Source organism: Coregonus lavaretus (genome assembly GCF_964263955.1).
Source record: "Coregonus lavaretus genome assembly, chromosome: 30".
In the NCBI taxonomy this organism is placed as follows: Eukaryota; Metazoa; Chordata; class Actinopteri; order Salmoniformes; family Salmonidae; genus Coregonus; species Coregonus lavaretus.
Genome location: NC_140017.1, coordinates 18,154,114 through 18,180,254, shown reverse-complemented (window position 1 = coordinate 18,180,254; position 26,141 = coordinate 18,154,114). Strand labels below are relative to the sequence as shown.

General features: G+C 44.1%; 1 protein-coding gene across 1 annotated transcript in view; it reads left to right on the top strand.

Annotated features, from left to right (window-relative positions):
• phldb1b (pleckstrin homology-like domain, family B, member 1b) overlaps positions 1 to 26,141 on the top strand; it is a 111,598-nt gene that overhangs the window by 70,011 nt on the left and 15,446 nt on the right. The window contains exons 7-13 of the mRNA XM_084148175.1: positions 13,563 to 13,802; positions 14,410 to 14,556; positions 14,832 to 14,969; positions 18,099 to 18,227; positions 21,497 to 21,652; positions 21,966 to 22,076; positions 22,612 to 22,701. Coding sequence (XP_084004301.1) covers positions 13,563 to 13,802; positions 14,410 to 14,556; positions 14,832 to 14,969; positions 18,099 to 18,227; positions 21,497 to 21,652; positions 21,966 to 22,076; positions 22,612 to 22,701 — 1,011 coding nt within the window. The remainder of the gene's footprint in view (positions 1 to 13,562; positions 13,803 to 14,409; positions 14,557 to 14,831; positions 14,970 to 18,098; positions 18,228 to 21,496; positions 21,653 to 21,965; positions 22,077 to 22,611; positions 22,702 to 26,141) is intronic.

Here is a 26,141-nt window from a genome sequence, read left to right as displayed (position 1 = left end):
TGAAGCAAAGAGGTATGCTGGGTACAGCTATATCCCTACAGAGGGAGGCAACACAGGCTCTCTCTGGCATCCTGATAAACTAACAGCACTGTTTATACATAGGACTTGTTTACTTTACCAAGGATACATAATTATTTGTGTGTTCTGGAAAGACATTTGTGTGTTCTGTGGACCGAGAAAACATAAGTGTTCACCAGGGACGACATCATTCATACCATTGACCGAGTGGCGCAGTGGTCTAAGGCACTGCATCGCAGTGCTAGCTGTGCCACTAGAGATCCTGGTTCGAGTCCATGCTCTGTCGCAGCCGGCCGCGACCGGGAGACCCATGGGCGGCGCACAATTGGTCCAGCGTCGTCCAAGGTAGGGGAGGGTTTGGCCGGCAGGGATGTGGGTTCGTTTCCCACGGGGGGCCAGTATGAAAAAATACATGTATGCATTCACTAACTGTAAGTCGCTCTGGATAAGAGCGTCTGCTAAATGACCAACATGTAAATGTCTGTTTACAATGTTTATACAGCACCTTTATTCTCTTTCATCCAAGTATCACGTGCCACATAAACCAGTGAAATGGTATCTTAAGATGTTATTTTTGCCAGCCAATCAGAGGTGAGCTCTATGTCATATAGGAGTCCAGGCTGTTAAGGATATTATTTCTCATGTCTAAGCTGCCTTTGAGTTGTAGTGCTACACATGGTTGCTTAGTGAAACACTGCCTTGGCAAACACACTTGGCATATGGCGTTAGTCACTGGCTTGCTGCTCTGACTGTCAGACAGATAGTGTTCTGAAAACACCAGTCTACTGAAGATGACCTCATTGTTGTAATGAGAGGTAAAGGATGATGACGTCACATATTCCATTACCTTCTAATGCTGACATGTTTCGTCATGCTCACAGCGACATTTCTAAACGTAGCTAAACAAAAATACCCTAATCTTTCAGCTGAGTGTCTCAGAATTAGCAAGGATACAATTTAAGCTATTATTGTTAGTTCTCTCTAGCTCGAGGGACATATTTGTTATCCTGAAGAATTGAATGACTTTTATATTTTGTAGTTCTTCTAGCAGTATACAACTTTATTATTATAACCACATTTCATCATTAGGCCTAGAATATGAAGCATCTATGAAGGCTTATACATGTTTGCGTGGGTGCATCCTTGTGTGTGTGTGTGTGTGTGTGTGGTTTAAAGCACGGTGGGTATCGAGTTTACTAGCCAGGGCAAATTATAGTGATCCCCACAGCATGATTGAGAAAAGTGAGTGAGTGAGAGAAAGGGTGGGGGAGAGACTGTCTACTTCACAGATACAGATAATCTGGGTCAGTGGAGTGGCAAATCTCTCATTCAGACTCCATTTGAGGGGAAGCTATTGTAATCTAGTCTGTGTGAATAACAATAAATATGCTCTGTGTCTATTTTAGGTTCTCTGTGTCAGTTCTACCGCCCCATTGTCACGATTTGCCAAATACGACACGCTACCATGCTGTTTCAAATCAGTCATTGGTTGGTTGCTTAAGACGGCATGTGAGGTGAACAAAGATATGTTTGGCTATCTGCATTCAGAGAACATTCAGTGAGGGGGAGGTCATAGGGCTGTCACAATTATCGTATAATTGTGTAACCGACAATTATGGACATTTTGTTTTCGTCAGAACCGTCTTAATACATTCATTTTAGATGAAGGGGGATTAAACTTTATATTCAAGTAGATAAAGTTTACCCAATAGCAGTTTTTCATTTTTACATGAATTGGGTAAATCATTTTACGAGCAGATCGGCACGGTCGGGAGGAGAAGCTTCATTTCCAAAAGTTGCAAGCGGTCAAAAACATTTGTTTTTGAGACGGGTGTCACCAAAGCTTTGTTGTATTCATTAAGTATCTCGTAGTGAGTTTTCAAAAAATTTATGCACGCATGACTGTAAGTCGCTTTGGATAAAAGCGTCTGCTAAATGGCATATTATTATTATTATTATGCACTATGATGCATTACAAGCTCAAAACATTTGTTTTTATACAAATGTAAATTATGACAATAACCGCAGCCATTTTCATGACAATTAATCGTTACCCCAAATCCCATAAACGTCACAGCCCTAGGAGAGGACACCTCTGTCTGAAAAGGGATAGTTCAGACATTATTGTCTTGACAAAAAAAACGTTGTCTAAAAAAGTATAGTCTTTCCACTAGAGGGGGTATCCTCACCTTACTGTATTTTAGTAGAGCTCCTGCGCTATGGTCTCCCAAGGGACTGCAGAAACAAGTCTCAAGACTAGAGCATTGTAAACAAATAGGCCCCCAATAGCCTACTTCATTAAAAACCACAACTTGTTTTTCTGATCTGTTGATTTGGCTGTAGGATTCTTTTAGATTTGATAAATTCTATTAGGATATGAATATTAATCAGTAACTGAGGCATGGTTATGTAAGCCACATCCCATTTGAGGAAGTCAGCCCCATGTAGTGAGCTCTGACCCCTCCCCCTAGTGTCTAAGCCCCTCCCCCTGGGCCGGAGGACAGAGGAAGGATCTCCATCCGAGCTCTGTTCAAATGTGAGGAGGTGAATCACAACTGAACAAGCTAGCACTGAGAACAGAACCTAGCAATAGAACCACTGTGCAGCCACAGCTTACTGCACATACTACACTGATCTAGGACCAGTAATGGAGCGACGGAAAGTCCTCAGTGGAAGCGGATCGGAAGCACACAGAGTGGGACAGAGCAGGGACCAAGCCATGCTGTACTTACTCTCTCTGGCTCAGGAGGACCCAGCTTTCCTCACCAATGTGGCTGCACTCATGAAGGTAACAGGGGACAACTCTAATATTAACACGTGTGGAACAGTTGCTGCTGTCTCGATCTATATTTAAATGTGCTTTGGTATGTGTCTGTGTGTTTGGATGGTGTTAAAGGCTTGTGTAGGGTAATCATTGTTTCAATGGTTATAACTGCATTAGCAAGAGAGAGCGAGACAGACAAGTTTAAACTGTTAATGCAATTATTGTTTGTTGTTCCAGAATGGATGTGGAACTGGGAGGAAAGTATGGGGGTGTGTGTGTGTGCGTGTCTGCTTGAGTTGGTGTGTGCATTCCTACATGCGTGCCTGCATGTGCTGAAGTTTGTGTGTGTGCGTTTTGAGGTCATAGGCTGTGCATTTCCTGAGCCATTCACGATGGTGGCTTTTAGATTAAACATTGGCTTTTTACGGTTTCAAACAGTTTTTAGACTTTTGAGATTTGGCTGGTTAGTGCATGTGAAATATGCTTAATGTGGTCATGTGCAACATGCACACGTGTATTTGTATAATATTAGTAGAAGAAAAGTTTTACATTAGGCCTGTTCTCCAAGTCTTTACTGTTGAATTAACAATGGTTGTGCTAAAATGACCTTACTTGAATTGAATGATTCAATTCTCACAGAGAAACATACCATGACTCTTACGCTTCCTTTCAAAGTGCATCCTATTCACACAATGTCAAACGCCCTCAGCTTCAAGACCTCTGCATCTGTCGCTGAGAGATTGTCTTGACTCTAGAGTCATGTTCACCAGGAACCAAACGGACAGAAACAGGCAGGGATAACCTAGACTTACCCAATAAGAGGCTCATTTTCAATTTCTATTGTAAGGAAACCAATATGTTATTTGAGTGAACTATCCCTTTAAGGAACACAACCCAGGCCACAGTGAACTCCAACCTGAGGGTGTAACTGCTTGGAGGTCAGGGGTCATTCATCTTCTGCTGTGAGGTCTGAGTTTAGCTAGTCGACATCCTGCCGTGCCAGTGTGTTCTGTCTTCTCAGGGAGAGAGGGAGGGAAAGAGGGAGAGAGAGACGTATGTTCATTCAACCTCACCTGGCCAAACAGTGTCTTATGGAAATCATAGAAAACATGTTGCAGTATCATAAAAGCTGTACTAGTTGAATAGTGGTGTAGACTTGGTGCTTCCATGGACTCATGTAGTGCATTGTTTTGCATTTAGATGTTGTGGAGTGGATGTTTGGGAACAACATAATGTATATGCTTCCCTATAGAACTAGCCTATAGGCTAGCACATATCTAGTTGTAAAGCTTACACAGTACCCAGAAAGGGTTTGGAAAGGTTTGTCAAGCTAGTTAGCTTCTAAAATGACACCCTATTTTACCTGGTCAATAGTAGTGTACTACAGTATATAGGGTACCATTTGGGACACAGACACCAGCACAGGATGCTGCTGGAGGGCTAGTCTTCCATGTGGCTGTTTGAAGCTGCCGCTCCAGTTAGCGCGAGCTAGCGACTAGCGTCATAGAAACCACCGTGTTTTTCATCAGCCTCCCTGGAACTGTGCATGATACAGGGGGAAAAAATAAGAAAGAGGTCAATGTGGTTGTTTTCCCAGTGTTCACTGCACTAAGGAGAGTGTGAGGTTATTTTATCCCTTGGGTTATGAGTTGTGAAGAATGCCATTGTATCAGTGAGGCTCTCTGAATTTGTTCTTGGTAACTCGGCGGGTGTCCTTGTTGCGTGTCTACAGTGCAACATTTAAGCAATACCAAAACATGTTCCAATTTCAACCCCTGATGAGAGGCCTACAGTATGGGCATTCCCCACAGGGGAATGAATCACTGATTCCTTCTGGTTGTTGAGCAGACGTCAGAAAAATACAACAGAATTTGGTTGTTTTCTGGTCAGTATATACACTGAGTGTACAAAACATTAAGAACACCTGCTCTTTCCATGACAGACTGACCAGGTGAAAGATATGATCCCTTATTGATGTCATTTGTTAACTCTACTTCAATCAGTGCCTTGCAAAAGTATTCATCCCCCTTGGCGTTTTTCCTATTTTGTTGCATTACAACCTGTAATTTAAATGGATTTTTATTTGGATTTCATGTAATGGACATACACAAAATCTAAGTGTCACATGATCTGTCACATGATCTCAGTATATATATACACCTGTTCTGAACGGCCCCAGAGTCTGCAACACCACCAAGCAAGCGGCACCATGAAGACCAAGGAGCTCTCCAAACAGGTCAGGGACAAAGTTGTGGAGAAGTACAGATCAGGGTTGGGTTATAAAAAATATATCCAAAACTTTTAACATCCCACAGAGCATTATTAAAAAATGGAAAGAATATGGCACCACAACAAACCTGCCAAGAGAGGGCCGCCCACCAAAACTCACGGACCAGGCAAGGAGGGCATTAATCAGAGAGGCAACAAAGAGACCAAAGATAACCTTGAAGGAGCTGCAAAGCTCCACAGCGGAGATTGGAGTATCTGTCCATAGGACCACGTTAAGCCGTACACTCCACAGAGCTGGGCTTTACGGAAGAGTGGCCAGAAAAAAAGCCATTGCTTAAAGAAAAAAATAAGCAAACACGTTTGGTGTTCGCCAAAAGCCATGTGGGAGACTCCCCAAACATATGGAAGAAGGTACTCTGGTCAGATGAGACTAAAATTGAGCTTTTTGGCCATCAAGGAAACGCTATGTCTGGCGCAAACCCAACCCCTCTCATTACCCCGAGAACACCATCCCCACAGTGAAGCGTGGTGGCAGCATCATGCTGTGGGGATGTTTTTCATCGGCAGGGACTGGGAAACTGGTCAGAATTGAAGGAAAGATGGATGGCACTAAATACAGGGAAATTCTTGAGGGAAACCTGTTTCAGTCTTCCAGAGATTCGAGACTGGGACAGAGGTTCACCTTCCAGCAGGACAATGACCCTAAGCATACTGCTAAAGCAACACTCGAGTGGTTTAAGGGGAAACATTTAAATGTCTTGGAATGGCCTAGTCAAAACCCAGACCTCAATCCAATTGAGAATCTGTGGTATGACTTAAAGATTGCTGTACATCAGCGGAACCCATCCAACTTGAAGGAGCTGGAGCAGTTTTTGCCTTGAAGAATGGGCAAAACTCCCAGTGGCTAGATGTGCCAAGCTTATAGAGACATACCCCAAGAAACTTGCAGCTGTAATTGCTGCAAAAGTTGGCTCTACAAAGTATTGACTTTGGGGGGGGGAATTTTCTGTTTTTTTGTCTTATAAGGTGGGTGAATACTTTCGCAAGCCACTGTAGATGAAGGGGAGGAGACAGGTTAAAGAAGGATTTTTAAGCCTCGACAATAGACATGGATTGTGTATGTGTGCCATTCAGAGGGTGAATGGGCAAGACAAAAGAATGAAGTGCCTTTGAACGGGGTATGGTAGTAGATGCCAGGCACACCGGTTTGAGTCAAGAACTGTAACGCTGCTGGGTTTTTCACGCTCAACAGTTTCCCGTGTGTATCAAGAATGATCCACCATCCAAAGGACGTCCAGCCAACTTGACACAACTGTGGGAAGTATTGGAGTCAACATGGGCCAGCATCCCTGTGGAATGCTTTCGACACCTTGTAGAGTCCATGCACTGAGAAATTGAGGCTGTTCTGAGGGCAAAAGGGGGGAGTGCAACTCAATAATAGGAAGGTGTTCTTAATGTTTTGTACACTCTGTGTAATTTCACCATGCCATCAGAAAAGACGTCATAATGACGTCATTGTAACCAGTTTTGCTCACTGGGAGAAGGATGCAGAAATGCATAACAAGGAGGACAGGAGAGAGAAAGAGGAACAGAAGAAAAGAGGAAGAAGAGAGAGACTGACACAATCACTGATTCACATTGGAAAGAAGGCAAGAGATGACGAAGAGATGCTTGGATTCAAAGAATAGGCCTGGTCGTTAAATGTTAAGGAGAGTGGCACTGTGGGAAACATACTGACTTACTCAAAGAAAGAGGATGTTGGGAGAGTGAGGGATAGATAGTCAGAGTCCCGGTGCTCGGGGAATACCTGGAAATAGCTGGCTAGAAATGAGTGTGCCGGAATGTCCCGAGGAGCATCAATCACTTTCTGTAAGACACCGAATCCATGCCATTTATCCTCACTCCAGACTCTTTACCAAATCTCTCATATGCCAAGCAATTACCCTAACATTTTTACTGGAATGTTATCCCCTTTGACTTTCTTAACTGTACACTTAATTTACTAATTTAATCACTGACACTCGGTTAGCTTAACAGGCTAAGTACATTCTGCTAATATGATAAGGAAAGCTAATGATGCTTAGGGAGCTCGCTACGAGTTTGTGTTGTGCTATCAGATTTAGTCTGTTAATGAATTGTAAATGGCGGTGGGAGGAAGAATGACTCAGTAAACAGTGCAGAACAACATGAAATGACCAGGAATGAGTCATGGCTAATTGGAACGTGGGTGGGTTAGTTGGTGGAATAACTGCAATCTCTGAATTGCAACCAGTTTGACTATAGAGAAGTACTGTCAACCCAGACCTTGGCTTTTCTGGGTCTGTGGGTTCAAATCCCAGGTTGGCCATAACAGGGATGGACCTTGTTGTACAGTATTTTACTTCTCATTAAGTATTTTCCTATGGAGCAGACAGACTCCGCAGTGTAGCTGTACGGCTGGATGTGGTTTAGACTTGTGACTGAGCTTATCCCTTGAGTCACGCTTTAGCAGATAAGGAAAGAGGCCCATATGGAATAAGTCTCTAGCTGTTCCTCCTATAAGCAAGCTGGATCTGCTACTACCGCAACGCTACCTCAACGCTGGAGCAACATCAAATTCAACTCTTCCATCTAGGTAGGAATATGAGTCAGAGGCTTGTTGTTTATTGAGGGCACTAAAGGTCTTTCATTGTCAGCCCTACACCTCCCTGTGTACACAGGTCTAGAGACAGGGTAGGGGTTTGGGGGTGGGACTCTGTAGAAGGGCTGTGTTTGTTCATCTGTCTCAGGGAGGGAGACTTGGATTTGTTTGTGTGACTCCAACAAGCCTCACTGTCCTAGAGCTGTGCCTTTTCACATGTCCACAATGAGAGTAAGTAGCTCACTCTGATTTGTTGACTTTTATTTGCTGTACTGTAGATAATCAAATTGCATTTTCATTGGTTGATTAATTGATTGGTTGATTGATTTAATAATTGATAGTTGTTGTTTTTATACTCTCGAACATGGTGAACTTTACACAACAAAATAAACAATTTAGTTATGAGGGAGTCTAATTGAATAATCAAAATCAATAACACAATCTTTGAAATCGGTTGACCAGTTGTCTCTATTCAGATTGCTGTAGCAGGTAACCAGTTTCTGATTATTCTCACTGCTTATACTATACAAAACATTGCAGACATTGTTTAGTATAAGGTCTGTGGCCTACATATACTGAACAAAAATATAAATGCAACAATTTCAAAGATTTTGTTGAGTTACAGTTCATATAAGGAAATCAGTCATTTTAAATAAATTCATTAGTCCCTAATCTATGGATTTAACATGACTGGGAAGGGGTGCAGCCAGGGAGCCAGGACGACCCACTGGGGAGCCAGGCCCAGCCAATCAGAATTAGTTGTTCCATACAAAATGGCTTTATTACAGATGGGAATACTCCTCCGCAGGTGAAAAAGCCGGATGTGGAGATCCTGGGCTGGCGCGCTTACATATGGTCTGCGGTTGTGAGGCCTGTTGGACGTACTGCCAAATTTTCTAAAATGTTGGCTTATGGTAGAGAAATGAACATTCAATTCTCTTGCAACAGCTCTGGTGGGCATTCCTGCAGTTGCACGCACCCTCAAAACTTGAGACATCTGTGGCATTGTGTTGTGTGACAACAGCACAGTGGCCTTTTATTGTCCCTAGCACAAGGTGCACCTATGTAATGATCATGCTGTTTAATCAGCTTCTTGATATGCCACACCTGTCAGGTGGATGGATTATCTTGACAAAGGATAAAATGCTCATTAACAGGGATGTAAACAAATTTGTGCACAAAATGAGGGAAATATGCTTTTAGTGCGTATGGAACATTTCTGGGATCTTTCATTTCAGCTCATGAAACATGGGACCAGCACTTTACATGTTGCATTTATATTTTTGTTCAGTGTAGTATTTTACCTACATAGTGTTGTATGGATGCTACCATGCTGGTTGTGGAACTTGAGGAAACTCTTGGAATTCTATGTGTTACAAAATCAGTGTCAAAGCACTAGACTAGTGGGAGCTAGACCATAAACAGCCATGTGTTTAATAGACAGTGGATGTGAAGCCATATGCTATGCTTTGATTGAAACCAGTCAGTAACTTAGACCTACAGGGAGCGGAAGCTGCAGGATCAGTGAGACTCTGTGTGGGCCAATTTGGAGATCCAATGAGTCGCCCTCCTCTCCCCTCCCCTCCCCTGCCCTCCTCTCGCCTCCTCTCCTCTCCTCGGGTTCCGACTGTGCCACCAGGTTTTGGTATCATGTGTCCTTTTAAAGGTTTTAGGAAAACTCGAGTAACACCTTGCCTCAGCCATGCCTCCACCCTGGGGGAGCCAGCTAATGACATCTACAGAGACCGTTTGAGGCTCATAAACTGAGGGATTTTATATTTTTAAAGTTGCACTAAGCAGTAATCGCTCCGCCATTTCCTGGTTGCTAAAACTATAATAGTTTGCCTAATTTCAGTTTATGTGACAAAATAAGATAGGATAGTGTAGAGAATCATTGTACCATCTAAACCTCTGTGAATATATATTTTCCATAAACAAAAATAGTTGTTTCAGCTGTTGTATAAGCTGGTGTACAAAACCGAAAGTAAAAGATGCAAAAACAAAACTTAAGAACGGGAAGCATAGAAATAGCGCACATAGAACAAATCTACCGCTTCTTAGACTTGCTTTCAAGTAGAATAATAGATCTATAACTCACATCTTCAATGTGAATTTGGTCGGGTCTTCCAAAAAGTTACATATTGTCACTTGGGGTGCCCCACTCTTGAAGGTCTTTTTAGACACTAGCTCTGCTTGCAAAAAGCCACAAAAAATGTAATATAAATGTACTAGCAATTTGCTGGAGTTAGCAAAGTCCTGGCAACCAGTCACTGAACATAAGATCAGAAAATCACATAATGTGCAGGTTGCGACACTGTCATGTTGATTTATGTACTGAGAAACACATGGGTATTACAGCAACATAAATCAGTCTCTTTGAACCTAGACAGTAGGCCTACTATGTTCAGACAGTCTGTTGGAATGACACAGCGATTATGTTGACTGTCGGTTAACTTTTTAACAGCATCAAAAAGAGACAGTGAGGTGGTGGGAGTAGATAGAACATACAGTATGTCCAGGCATTCTCTGCAGACTTGAGTTCAAATGGTATTTTCTTCCAAATATTTAAGCAGCACTGTCTGGCAATGGTATAGTCCCAAAAGTGCAAACCTGGAAGTATGGCACTCCAGGCAGGGTCGATCAAATGCTCAATGTATTCAAAATAAAAAACAAATACTATTTGAACCCAGGTCTGATTCTCTATAGCCCAGGGCCTTGCACTGCCAGCCAGGTCTTGTTACATGGTATGAGAGAAAAGGAGAAAAGCTGCTGGATTTGTTGTGCCATTCAAACTTTAAAGCCCCAAGAATGCCTGCTGTCGGTATGCTTTGTTCCTTAGTAGACTACATTCTTAGCAAACAAAAAATGCAAGGAACAGGAGATACCACATTTCCTATGTTTTCCTCAGCTGTTGGTGTTGTCAGGCCTGCATTTTCTAGACCTACAGTGGCTTGCGAAAGTATTCACCCCCCTTGGCATTTTTCCTATTTTGTTGCCTTACAACCTGGAATTAAAATTGATTTTTTGGGGTTTTAAAAGTCAATACTTTGTAGAGCCACATTTTGCAGCAATTACAGCTTCAAGTCTCTTGGGGTATGTCTCTATAAGCTTGGCACATCTAGCCACTGGGATTTTTGCCCATTCTTCAAGGCAAAACTGCTCCAGCTCCTTCAAGTTGGATGGGTTCCGCTGGTGTACAGCAATCTTTAAGTCATACCACAGATTCTCAATTGGATTGAGGTCTGGGCTTTGACTAGGCCATTCCAAGACATTTAAATGTTTCCCCTTAAACCACTCAAGTGTTGCTTTAGCAGTATGCTTAGGGTCATTGTCCTGCTGGAAGGTGAACCTCCGTCCCAGTCTCAAATCTCTGGAAGACTGAAACAGGTTTCCCTCAAGAATTTCCCTGTATTTAGCGCCATCCATCTTTCCTTCAATTCTGACCAGTTTCCCAGTCCCTGCTGATGGAAAAACATCCCCACAGCATGATGCTGCCACCACCATGCTTCACTGTGGGGATGGGGTTCTCGGGATGATGAGAGGTGTTGGGTTTGCGCCAGACAGCGTTTTCCTTGATGGCCAAAAAGCTAAATTTTAGACTCATCTGACCAGAGCACCTTCTTCGATATGTTTGGGGAGTTTCCCACATGGCTTTTGGCAAACACCAAACGTGTTTGCTTATTTTTTTTCAGCAATTTTTTATTTTTTGGCCACTCTTCCGTAAAGCCCTGCTCTGTGGAGTGTACGGCTTAAAGTGGTCCTATGGAAAGATACTCCAATCTCCGCTGTGGAGCTTTGCAGCTCCTTCAAGGTTCTTTGGTCTCTTTGTTGTCTCTCTGATTTAATGCCCTCCTTGCCTGGTCCGTGAGTTTTGGTGGGCGGCCCTCTCTTGGCAGGTTTGTTGTGGTGCCATATTCTTTCCATTTTTTAAATAATGGATTTAATGGTGCTCCGTGGGATGTTCAAAGTTTTTTATATTTTTTTATAACCCAACCCTGATCTGTACTTCTCCACAACTTTGTCCCTGACCTGTTTGGAGAGCTCCTTGGTCTTCATGGTGCCGCTTGCTTGGTGGTGCCCATTGCTTAGTGGTGTTGCAGACTCTGGGGCCTTTCAGAACAGGTGTGTGTATATACTGAGATCATGTGACAGATCATGTGACACTTAGATTGCACACAGGTGGACTTTATTTAACTAATTATGTGACTTCTGAAGGCACATAATTGGTTGCACCAGATCTTATTTAGGGGCTTCATAGCAAAGGGGGTGAATACATATGCACGCACCACTTTTCCGTTATTAATTTTTTTGATGTTTTTGAAACAAGTTATTTTTCTAATTTCACTTCACCAATTTGGACTATTTTGTGTATGTCCATTACAATCCAAATAAAAATCAATTTAAATTACAGGTTGTAATGCAACAAAATAGGAAAAATGCCAAGGGGGTTGAATACTTTTGCAAGGCACTGTAATTCCCTAATCAGTGAATCCAGTGAGGGAAGGCATGGTGCCATTTTCAGATGAAAGCCAGTGAGATGTGGTTGTTGTGCATTGAAAATGGAGGCTCCACTGTTGTTGTGCTTCCCCCTCATATCTCTAGTGAACATATTGTAGCCCAGGGCTTGTTCTTCTAACCCTCTGTTAAGTGAAGCTGGCTGGCTCAGATTACAGGTTAAGCTAATGTAAGGTTTGGTGTGTAGAATCCCCATCAGAGGACCCCACTTACCTAAATCACAGGGAATCACTGTCTGAGTGCACATCAAACAGGCCTAGAGCCTACCTCCCCCTACCACCTGACAATATTAGTCATGTACTACATGTATCCCTAGTTAGTTAGGTGTTACCTAGTTTTGTTTTAGACCTTGGTATCAAATCTTACTGAGTAATGCGGTGGTGGTGTTATTTCTATTTCCATGAGATCAACAAAGTTGATAAAAACGTCTCCATCGTCTGAAAATACAAAACATACTTCATCCGAAAAAGAAAAAAAATACATTTGTGATTACGTTTTATAATATAATTTGTTTGTTTCTGTCTGACCACTGTATTCTACTGATTGCCTAATACCCTTTTCACACTACTTAGTCGAGCCAAGATGTACTGCGCTGGCCCTGTTACGGGAACTGTGTTTGAAAGAACAATGTGGAAAGAAAATCCAAATCCAAGTCAGCACAGTACAGTTGGTTCGACAAAATGGAGTGAAAAGGGTACTAGTGTCTCTATAAAACCATAGTCACTGCGTCTGCAGCGCGGTGTTTACTGCAGGGGCCAGTTGACCTTTAGGGGTTAGAGGTCACCTCAGAGGTCACCTGGTGACGCAGCAGTCCATCACTGCTCTGGGGTGGGCCAGCACAGATCTTAGAATGACACCTGTTTCTTCAATCACTGTGTTTGTAAGACCCCCGAGTAGGAGCTCTAGAGATTGGCAATCTATATGTCTGCTCATTGGGATCAAGACACGTCGTCAGTATAGTACCTACTGTTAACCTGCTAACTTTCTATGACTTTTAATAGGGTTTTTCCCTGACCACGTGACCTGGCTCTTGGCCCCAGTTATAGGCAATGACACAATAACTATGAACACACCAACATCCACAAACATGTCGGTTAAGGGAGTTTTGTTTTGTTTGGTAGGAGTGTGATCTGTACTGCGTATTAGACAGGCCTAGCCATGGCTGGAGCTAGATCTGTCCCTGATAAGACCTGGTTCCTCCACAGAGGAAATATGCCATCACTGGGGGGAAGGTGGGTTCTGGGGAAGGGTCCTGTTTATCTCCACCTACCTCTGAATTGCTAATTTCCAGATTGGCATCAGTGGCAGCCACACACAGGAAATGAGATTTGGGGCGAGGGCGAGGAAGAGGACATATTTGCCTTTACAGCTGAGGCTGGATGTAATCAGTTCCTCTATGTTTCTGTCTGTCCACAGGAGAGGCAGAGGCTGGAGACCATCCTGAACCTGTGTGCCGAGTACAACAAGGGCGACGGGCCCTTGGGGGGCGAGGCGGAGGGGAGGATGGGCTTCCCTGGGGGCCTGGGGGAGGGGGCAGCCAGGAGACCCTCTATGGACAGCTTGGTGCATCGTAGCATGGCCCAGAGACAACAGAGGGAGAGCGACGAGGAGAACCTCAAGGAGGAGTGCAGCAGTACAGAGAGCACCCATCAGGAGGTGAGGACGCCACTTCCTCCACAGGCCCTCCACAATGGAGGCAGATACCAGGTCAGACGCAGGGCCGTCTATTATCATTTTCATCATTTGTAGTACTTACTATGAGAACTACAGGCATGACATGCTAGTACTTACTATGAGAACTACAGGCATGACATGCTAGTACTTACTATGAGAACTACAGGCATGACATGCTAGTACTTACTATGAGAACTACAGGCATGACATGCTAGTACTTACTATGAGAACTTCAGGCATGCCGTTGATATGAGAACAGCATGCAAGCACTTACTGCATGCATTTAAAGTGGAACATTGCTAGACATAGCCTGACCTAGACATAGCCTGACCTAGACATAACCTGACCTAGACATAACCTGACCGAGATTCTGAAATGATTGATGGTCAAAAGGACACAGCATGAAGATCATGACATTTGTTTGTCAAGCAACAGTGTTTAACAAGGAGGCATGTGATGTAAATAGTCCCTCCCTAATGTGTGTGTGCGTGCAACATAGTCTGAAACAGTTAACTACTGCACATGGGCCATGCTCTTCACACTTATATGTAACAATGTGCCTGCCTCTTCTGTCTCTCTCCCCCTTCAGCATGAGGAGCAGTCTGTTTCGTGTGGTGTGGGGCGGGCAGAGCTGTGTTACCTGGAGGACGAGAGGGTCAGAGTGCTGGCCCGAGTCGACGAGCTCAAATCACGAATCACAGAGCTGGAGCAACAGCTACAGGAGTCCAAGCAGGAGGTAAGAAAGTCCATCACTTCAACATCCAGATGGTAGACTACTTCTAATACTAGAATGATACGTGGGGAAGCTGAATGAAATACTGTGTGTGTGTGTTTGGGTCATGCTCATTTAGGTACACAAACAAGCAGAAAGTGATGGAATGAGCACTGGTGTCACATGTCACATGCACCGCTAGGCTGTGATTGGTCTGCTGTCTGTGGGGAAGCTCTGTGATTGGAGCAGGGGGCTCAGTGGGGCTCTTGTATGACGGGTGTGTGTGTTTCCCATCCCAGGCGGAGATGGAGCGGGCGCTGCTGCAGGGGGAGAGGCAGGCGGAACTGGACCAGGTAGAGGCGGAGACAGAGATCATCGGACAGCTGCAACACAAGCTGAAGGAGCTGGAGAACGCCATCCAGAGGGAGAAAGACAAGGTAGGAACCTGGGGGAAAACACTCACACACACACAGACATACACACACAGACAGATTAGTTCTAGCTCCATTTATAAACTTCTCATTCCAACGTTACTGTGTTGTATTTTAATGGAGAAAAACAGCAGAAAAAGTACTATTGTTAGTGAACCGCTTGTGTTGTCCTAGCACTCTGAGAGAGTGCTTATTGGAAAGACGGTGGATATGCAGACAGGGAGGTGAGATTTGTGAGATCTCAACATTGTGTTGTTTGAACACCACAGACACAACCCAACCCTCCTTTCCCTCCACTGGACTATGTTATAGGGCCTGTTCAGGAGGATGTAACGTTACAGAACGTTCACATAGAAATATATCCTGTAGAACAGATATACGATTTTCTGACGGATAGAAAAGGGATTCATGGCAGTTCTATTCGTGATATTTCTATCTGCAACGTTCCAAACGTTTCACATCACTGAATATACACCTTCTAAGGGACTGAACAGCCTTTTCTGGTCTCTTGACATTCCTTAAAGGCATTGCTAAATCCTGGATGGCCTCCCAAGACCATATCTAGTTGGTTTTGCCATCCCAAGGTAAATTCACCCAGCCATAGCACTTGCTCTTCAACCCCCCCCCAGCGAGGAATGCTCCGTCCTTCCATCTGTTATATGCATTGATGTTTTACCTTAGAAGAGCTTTGGACGATGGCACTTAGACGTAAGGATGGGTGTTTTGTCTTTATTTTTTTCTTTATTTTCCTTCAGGGCTTTCCTTCCTTCGGGGCTTTTTCTTCTTCTGCAGCTCGGCTCCACTAACCAGGCTCCATTAACTTCTAATCCTCTCACTGCTTCACTCAACAACTTCCTCTCCTCCTTTCCCTCTCCTCCCTTCCTCCACTGTCAGCCTGAAATCCATGTAGGTTATTAGCACAGTCTTAAATGTGTCCCAAATGACACCCTATTCCCTATATAGTGCACTACTTTTGACCAGGGTTCATAGGGCTATGTAGGGAATAGGGTGCCATTTGGGACATAGGTGTGAATCGATCCTTTGGGTTTCTACTTCACTGAAGTTTTCGGGACCGGATGCTAGTGGGTATGAGTGGCTGGTTACTAAAAGTATATATGTGGGAGTCCTTTTAGGAATGTTGTGTAGGCTTCACCGTCCACCACATAGTTCACAACATTACAGACGGTCTCTATTTGAAGGCTTTACACAACTGTATGTTGTTTCACCTAGTCATGTCACTCCACTGTTATAGGCTTTATGTAGACACACTCAAACCGAGAACCTGAAAGGGGTCATTGTCTTGTCTTTCCTTCTTAAGGCTTTTTTTAAATCTTGTGATTTGTATATTACTGACGATTTTGGAGATTGTCTCACTTCCTGTGTTCAAGTTAGAACCTTGAGACCCTGACGGTCTGTCTCAGCTAAAACTACAAATCAAAACTAAAGCTTAAACTAGAAAAACTACCTGTATTGTGTTGTCCCCTTCTCTACTTTTATTGCCATTGGTCACAGACCGAGGTGGAGCCAGAGCAGGGTGACAGTTAGGAAGATTGCCACTCAAACCCCAAAGCACCGCCCACACCCCTCTCCCACCCAGTGACTTTAGAGAATGCATTAATGATAAAAAGGTTCTCGGTCTGCAGAACGTTTCCCTCTCTCTCCTGCATGGTCTACTCTATTCTACTGGTTATACAGTGGTGGCCCTCTAGAGGTAGTTTACCAGGCACTTTCACTACAATCAGACCCAGGCTCTAACTCTATCTCTCTTTATTCCACACATCCTCTCCTCTTCTCAAAACGTATTGGAGGAAAAGATCCAAGGTTTTTCCACTTTGACCTTCCATTACGTTTAGAAGGAGGCGAGGAGAGCTGACGCGGGGAATCGAGGAGAGCCTATCGCGAAAGAGCTCCATCCTGTACCAGCGAGAGCTTTTATTCCCTCCAGGGGTTTTGATATCACAGCCTCTGTGTCAGTAGGGCAGTGGTGCAGAGCATTAGAGTTACCCATGCTTACACCGCCTGCACTCACATGCAATAACAACAAAGATATGTTGTTATTGATCGTTCCGTAAGCTTTTTACCAGAGACGCCCAGAGGGGACCCAACCCTGCTACCCTTCAGTTAACAGCCGTTGACCTTCTGTAATTCATAATTTAGCAGTGGGCCTTACTATGATTAAGTGTTTTGTCTAATTTGGTATGAGCGAAACCTGGAAAATAACAGATAGGTATTTTCTGCCGTTGTATAATACAGCAGTTTTTAAAACATTTGAAGCACAATAGCAACCAACCATTATAACTAAAGCAACACACGAATTCGTAACGATATGCTGCTCATGGTTCATTTTGGGAAGCCCGAAGAAGCATGAATGTGACTTCTGATCATTCAGGCATGCCTACACATCCAGTTATAAACCTGTTCAAAACTAACTGGACTGACCTAAAGTATTAATACCAAAGCCACATGAAAATCTGGATGGGCCAATAATAATAATAATAATAATAATAATAATAATAATAATATTTTATTTATATATTATTTTTTATTTATTAAAGCCACATGAAAATCACTATCTTCAGAAACAACAAAGAGTCACCACCCAAAATAGAGCAATCTGACGTGAAAAAACAACAGCTGAGCCAAAACAAAAAAACTATTCCCATTTCATGTTTGATGAAATAGCAAAATCTCCTGTTCCATCGCAGACCAGTGTTTCCATGAGAATCGAACCCTGCAGGTTGCAAATGTCTGGAAACAAGAAGTCTGTTCGGACCTGTTTGAGGCCTGGGTCATGTTTATTAGGCACCGAAAGGGGGAAAAAACTGACTTAAACAAGGAGGAACTATCTGGACGTTACAAAACATTTAAAAACGTTTTCAGTGTTGTGCCCTAATGAACACGACCCTGTAGTCCAGCACTTTTAAAGCTAGTCACTGGGGATTGATTTCACAGTATTATAAACTCCACAGATGCCCCATGTCCCTCCTCCTCTGGCTTATCCACTGTTGTGACCTCTAACATCGGAAGCTTTTTGCATGGCGTGGATTTGAGCAAGTGTGTTTTTTTTTGCTTTCTCTCTCTGTTGTCCCCCCCTTCCTCTCCTCCCTCCCACCCCGGACGGTGTGTTCTTTCTAGGAGAGGGCAAATGTTGACGCAGAGCGCCGAGCCCTGGAGAGCCTCCAGGAGGGCTACAGTGAGCTGAAGAAGCAGCTTCATAACTGCCCCGAGTCACTGAGGGAGCAGTTACAGGAACAGCTCAAAAGGGTCAGTCGTCAATCCACCACCAAGACCATCACCCCCAACCACCCCTGAGACCCATCACCCCCAACCACCCCTGAGACCCACCACCCCCAACCACCACCAAGACCATCACCCCCAACCACCCCTGAGACGCACCACCCCCAACCACCACCAAGACCATCACCCCCAACCACCCCTGAGACCCAACACCCCCAACCACCCCTGAGACCCACCACCCCCAACCACCACCAAGACCATCACCCCCAACCACCCCTGAGACCCAACACCCCCAACCACCCCTGAGACCCACCACCCCCAACCACCACCAAGACCATCACCCCCAACCACCCCTGAGACCCAACACCCCCAACCACCACCAAGACCATCACCCCCAACCACCCCTGAGACCCCCCCCCCCCCCAACCACCACCAAGACCATCACCCCCAACCACCCCTGAGACCCCCCCCCCCCCCAACCACCACCAAGACCATCACCCCCAACCACCCCTGAGACGCACCACCCCCAACCACCACCAAGACCACCACCCCCAACCACCCCTGAGACCCACCACCCCCAACCACCACCAAGACCACCACCCCCAACCACCCCTGAGACCCAACACCCCCAACCACCCCTGAGACCCCCCCCCCCCAACCACCACCAAGACCATCACCCCCAACCACCCCTGAGACCCACCACCCCCAACCACCACCAAGACCATCACCCCCAACCACCCCTGAGACCCACCACCAGAGACAGCAAGCGTCCCCCCGTCCCTTGTACCACTCTCTCCACCCTCGTCTCTGAGCTACACCTATCCACCATTATGAAGGGAAATTCCAGCAGCGCCACATCTCAATTAGAGTATACTTACCTCCAGATTATTGAAGGACCCTGTAAGAGAATTACATGTTCACAAGAAGCTGAAGTGGTGTACTTACAGATTTACGAGTATAATGTCTACTGAACTCCTGGATATAGTGCATAGAATGCTGCACTTGACGGCGAAAGAAACTGAATTGGAATTCTAATTCTATGATGATAACTGATGTAAAACATTCGTAACATCCAAGAAGATGGCATGCAAATTTAGGGAAAGTTTCCTGGACACAGATTCATCCTAGACCTGGACCAAAAAGTATGCTCAATGGAGATTCTACATTGAATGTACTTTATAGCTCTGGATTAGGCTTAATCTGTGTCCGGGAAACCTGCCCTTAATGTTTATGCCTGATGCCAGTCCGTAATTGGTGCACAGTAGGCTACACCATCTTGGTATCATGAGACCTGGTGCATACCTCTTCAGGTACTGTTACTGGGACCTTTACCCCTTTAGCCGGGACTTGTTGAACTCTGCACATATGAAAATCCTGTCTTGTGCCCATGACCTACATGTTATTGCCACAAGCTGCTGGAATTTCCCCTCTCTCTCCGCCACAACGATGTGCCTCTGAGCAAACAGGAGGAGTGTCAAAATGGCGTCTGGTGACTTCGGGGCGAGGTGCTGCATTGTGGTGATTTCTGGGTCATATGTGCGTTGCATGCGTTTCACACAGGAGTGTGTGTGTTGTCTGTCTGGTTGATACAGTCTCTGAGTCTGGAAGCATCCCTCTCTTCTTATAACCCCTTAATAACGGCTTACTAATTTATTAATGTAGACACTTACCACCACTCCCTGTCCTACTGTCTTTTCATATCTTTCCTCTGAATGGAAATGTGTATGTTTTGTCTGAATAATGTTTCATCAGCTCTTTGAAAAGGCAGTCCATAGAAAGTGAATCTTGCATTTTGTCAGGCAGTGCAACTATTTATCAGCCAATTACATTTTGCACGTTAGCTCGATTCACTTTGCTATCCTATCCACGTAGTGTAGCATGACATATTGGCTGGCTGACTTGACATGAGAACAAATGCTATACAATTTTTCTTCATTACAGTACAGAAAGCAGATATAATACATTTTGTATACTTCTACATATCGCAAATGCTGCCTTGTACATCTCACTGGGTCATGTTCATTAGGCACCAAATGGAGGAACGGACTGAAGCAGGGGGGAACCACATGGACAAAAATACAAATGTTCTGTTGCAAAACATAAATAAATGTTTTCCGTTGCGTGCGCTGATGAACACGTCCCAGGTTTGCTGTAGACATCCTTCAGAAGTGCGACAGAGGCCCTTGAGTGGCCTGCTCTCCAAACACAGAGGGTCTAGCGATGTCAGTGATGACATGGGTGTTCTGATGCCCTGAGCCGTCACTCGTCAACGTCAGTAACGCTCCGATGAACTGACAGCAAGGGCAGGCCCTTGTCTTTCCCCCTCTAAAGCATAAGTGGCCCATTCTCACATCTATGTGTGGGTTTCTTGGGTTTATGGTAAAGGTTCAAGACATTCAATTGGGTTCTCACATGCAAATCATCTATAAAATACAGTATAGAAGATAGTACTGTATAAGTACTTAAGTATTACTACAGTAAAAGCATAGTATAATATTTTATAACATACAGATAGTGGCCCTTGGGTTTCTCATTTTTGGAATTATTATTGGTGCAGCAGAGAGAACCTGCTTGTCACCAATCAGTCAAACTACTGGGCTATAAAATCTTCCAACCAATTAGACTCGCATGAGCAGAAATGCCTGTAATATTGATAGCTGTGTATACCACATCATTTTCACAATGGTATGGTGCTTCTGTATTGGTGGCATAGTGAAGTACAAACCTAGGATACAATGGCAAAGTTAATCCAAACAACATAATATTCAAGTCTATCAAAGCATGATCAAAGTAGTCATAGTGCTAAACAGAACTCCACCAATCCTTAGATAGAACCTCCATGAAGCTTACTCTGTGTCTGTCTAAAGTGACAACGCAGAACTCTTTTGAAGCACGTTTTTTCTGTGGCCTACCGCCCCTGGTTGTGCTGGCTTGGCTTGGGCCTTGATCGCTGCGGCTCAGGAGCATGGTCATTGGCGAGAGCCAGGGGGACGGAGGGGGCTGGCGTGACCCTGTGGTGACCTTGGCTGTCTGTCTCTTGGGGTTGGTAGTTGTTGGTACTTTAGAACCCTTTTCACACTATCGTGCCAACCCACACTGGCTCGGGTATTTTCTCCACACATTGTGCTTTCTAGCACAGTTCCATTAGCTATGGTGAATGGATGAATGCATTACCAGGCCAGCCAAATACAGCTCGGCTTGGCTTGGCTCAGCAGTGTGAAAACTGTATATTATAGGAGGCTGAGGCCTGATGTGGTTGTGACTCATTGTGATGGGCTCTGTGTGGGGTTCGACAGGAGGGCGAGACCCTGGAGTCAGAGACAAAGCAGTTTGAGGACCTGGAGTTCCAGCAGCTGGAGAGGGAGAGCAGCCTGGAGGAGGAGAGGGAGACCATCAGCCAGCAGCTGCTGCAGGAGAGGGCCGAGTACCACACCAGCGTGGCCAAGAGGAAGGTAATGGACTGAACTGGACTACAATGGCTGCTCCTATCTATTCTGACCACCGTTCATCATATCTGGAGCTGTGAATATGAATGTCTGTCAGAGAAACTAGCTCATTTCTGATGATGGCTAAATGCCTTTACAGGTTGAGAGTAAATAGTATGATCATTCACGTCAAGAATGGTGTTGGTGGGGATACCTGACAAAGACATGATACATGATTACTGCTTTGTTTTTGGTGTAGTGTATATTTTCTCAATTTAAAGTAATCTTGTTGAGTACCCCTTTAATTCAGCAATAACTCTCCAAACATGTTGTCTTCCAGGACAAGGTTGCAGCTCTGGAAGGCCAGGCCAGTCAGCTGGGACAGCAGGCGTCTCAGGAGTGTGACAGGCTGGCTAAGGACAGGAACCTTACCCTGCAGATTCTCCATAAGGTAACATTACAGTACAGTCCATATCTGGCCCAGCAGCCACTCTACGATCTACACATATACAGAAATGACATTGTTGGTTATTACTCAGTTTTTTGTAATTGGACTGGTGATTCCCATGAAACCCCTTTTGAAAATGACTATAATTTGAATCTAATCATTATCACTCTCTGGTCTTGCTTGACAAGTCATTACCACATGAAGGGCAATGTGCCGTGCCAGCCACATCCGATTTAAGTCAATTAATTAAGAGCTTGTTGGCGGTTTTCCCATTTGTTGACATTTCATTTTCGATCTTCATTACTCGGCACATGTGCTGCCTTGTCCCCAGCTTTTCTGCAAGTGGCACATTTTCTAATTTGGTAAAGAAACTACGGCGATCCATAATCAGGACAGAGTCAGATAGTTTCAGCAATGTAACGTACAAGAAGCTATGTCTTAATACAACCATACTGTAACCAGGGGATAGTGATGGGTGAGGTAAGCTGTCATTTGGTCTTGTCACAGTCTCATGTGTTCTGGTGTCTCTGTGTTCTAGGAGAAAGAGAGACTATTGGCCCTAGAGAAGAGGTACCTCAGCCTTACTGGAGGAAGAAGTTTCCCTAAGAGTTCCAGCACCATGAAAGAGGTGAGGGGGGTTTATCTTACCGTCTTACAGGGGTCGCGCACCTACAAGGACAGTTATCTATCATGACGCAGACAGATGAACGGACCTCCACGCGGATCACTTGTCTAAAGCCACACTCCTTCATTTGTGAAAGAACAACAAAGACCACCAACAAAAATGTTAACAATGGAGAAAATGCAAATAGTAGGCTTATGCTACTAGATTTCTATGATACATCTGTTGTTCTCAATTAATGATTTCCCATGAGTGCAACGTTTCTTCAAGTACAAAATTACAGACTTTGGCTTTAAGGGAAATGTTATGGTTTATGTAGTTGAGATGGTAGAATGTTTAACTGGTGAATATAACTTTTTACCTCAGGTGTAGGTCTGGTGTGTGCTTGTTCTACTACTTGTGTGTCAGAGTAACCATTTATTTACTGTGTTTAACACGATGTGGTGTCGGCTTGTGAAGTATGGCCTTATTTACATTGTGGTCGGATACAGTTGATAACATCAGTCAAACTGGTTTGATCCGATAAATCAGATCCGACTGACATATTTTTTTTGATTGGAAACATCTGTAATTTGATGATGGATTGCACATAATATCTCAACACAGGCCAGCGAGATACAAATCTGATCTGAATCCCCGGCTGTGTTGTTTATTCTGAAAACCGATTTAGTCTCGTGTTCTGACATAACCTATCAACCTGCGTTCTTATGCATTTAGACCAAGTTCATTACATGAGATACCTATCAGTTTCATTGTTGAATTGGATATAATGGACTCTTTTAGACCACTGTAAACTAGCCCTATTAAACTGAGGATAACATGCAGGGGCACTCAATGTGCAATAACACCTATGATTGACCCTTTTGTGATTGACACTTATTATCCCAATACTGTATTGACACCTAGTGGAGGTTAGAGGGACATACACCGTAACTGCAACAGGAGCTGAAACCAGTGTCCCTGACTTCCTATTGAAACAGGAAGTGCTCCATATCAGCGAGACTGACCTGTTAGAGGACTCCCACTCCCAGCATCCTTTCTGCCAACCTACTGCTTCCTATTTAAGCTCCTCCTCTCAGTTATACCCAGGGGGCAGCCCGTCAGAGGTAACCAGACTAACTGTCACTGCATGACACCTAAACTCACTCACTGTAACCCCCCATGCACAGTTTGTCCAAAAATTAAAGGCCCACTCTGTGATATTTACAGCTTTATAGGAAACTAAGTTCCGAGGCTGCCATTTTATTGTTGTTTTTTCATTAAGGAGTGGGCCTTTAAGAGGTCTGCGTGAGTTATGTCTTGTTACCCCCAATCACTCATAGCAAATTTCACCCTGCCCCCCATATGTAGCTTAAAAACACATTTGGTCATCCTGTGAGGCCCTTGAAGTACGGTACTGATTTGAATGTCGTCATTGTTTGTCTTTATGAAATACTTGGTCTGTTGGATTAACTGTGGCCATTTTAATTGATGTTGTGTGTCTCCAACTTTTAGAATGGGCAAAAGCATAAACAACTCATGCTACAACTGGGGTGTGAGGATGCTGTGTTTGTGTGAAGATTTAGCCAGAGGCTCACATGCACAATACTTTGTCTCTCATTGAAGTGTACTATTCTGTTTGGTTTGTGTGGTACACATTTCTCTATTAGCATTTTGCTATCCTTTGAAGATGGCGAGAGCTTGTTGACATCTCTGTTATTGTATTCTTTTGCCACATGTTTTCAGTTCTCCAGCTCGATGTGAGCCTTGGGGAATTGTGGGAAATTACAGGGTAGAGAAATGCTGTGCTCTTTATTTTGTCCGTTCATATACAGTGAGGGAAAAAAATATTTGATCCCCTGCTGATTTTGTACGTTTACCCACTGACAAAGACATGATCAGTCTATAATTTTAATGTTAGGTTTATTTGAACAGTGAGAGACAGAATAACAACAAAAAAATCCAGAAAAACGCATGTCAAGAATTTTATAAATTGATTTGCATTTTAATGAGGGAGATAAGTATTTGACCCCTCTGCAAAACATGACTTAGTACTTGGTGGCAAAACCCTTGTTAGCAATCACAGATGTCAGACGTTTCTTGTAGTTGGCCACCAGGTTTGCACACATCTCAGGAGGGATTTTGTCCCACTCCTCTTTGCAGATCTTCTCCAAGTCATTAAGGTTTCGAGGCTGACGTTTGGCAACTTGAACCTTCAGCTCCCTCCACATATTTTCTATGGGATTAAGGTCTGCAGACTGGCTAGGCCACTCCAGGACCTTAATGTGCTTCTTCTTGAGCCACTCCTTTGTTGCCTTGGCCGTGTGTTTTGGGTCATTGTCATGCTGGAATACCCATCCACGACCCATTTTCAATGCCCTGGCTGAGGGAAGGAGGTTCTCACCTATGATTTGACGGTACATGGCCCCGTCCATCGTCCCTTTGATGCGGTGAAGTTGTCCTGTCCCCTTAGCAGAAAAACACCCCCAAAGCATAATGTTTCCACCTCCATGTTTGACGGTGGGGATGGTGTTCTTGGGGTCATAGGCAGCATTCCTCCTCCACCAAACACGGCGAGTTGAGTTGATGCCAAAGAGCTCCATTTTGGTTACCAATTAGACTATGGTCCCAGCTGCCTTGATCATTGACAAGATCCTCCCGTGTAGTTCTGGGCTGATTCCTCACCGTTCTCATGATCATTGCAACTCCACGAAGTGAGATCTTGCATGGAGCCCCAGGCCGAGGGAGATTGACAGGTCTTTTGTGTTTTTTCCATTTGCGAATAATCGTACCAACTGTTGTCACCTTCTCACCAAGCTGCTTGGCAATGGTTTTGTAGCCCATTCCAGCCTTGTGTAGGTCTACAATCTTCTACCTGACATTCTTGGAGAGCTCTTTGGTCTTGGCCATGGTGGAGAGTTTGGAATATGATTGATTGCTTCTGTGGACAGGTGTCTTTTATACAGGTAACAAGCTGAGATTAGGAGCACTCCCTTTAAGAGTGTGCTCCTAATCTCAGCTCGTTACCTGTATAAAAGACACCTGGGAGCCAGTAATCTTTCTGATTGAGAGGGGGTCAAATACTTATTTCCCTCATTAAAATGCAAATCAATTTATAACATTTTTGACATGTGTTTTTCTGGATTTTTTTGTTGTTATTCTGTCTCTCACTGTTCAAATAAACCTACTATTAAAATTATAGACTGATCATTTCTTTGTCAGTGGGCAAACGTACAAAATCAGCAGCGGATCAAATACTTTTTTCCCTCACTGTAGTTGTTCATGTTTTTCACACAAGCTTGTGTGTTTATATTTTAAAAACACAAGATAAAGCAGCAGCTTGTCTTGGAAGGTTGTAAAGTGTGTGCACGTGCACATTTTTTATATGGGTGCACATCCGTGTGTGTGTATGAGTATGCATATTATGAAAAGGACGTGTCATGGAGTGAGCTCATGGCCTCTTGTCC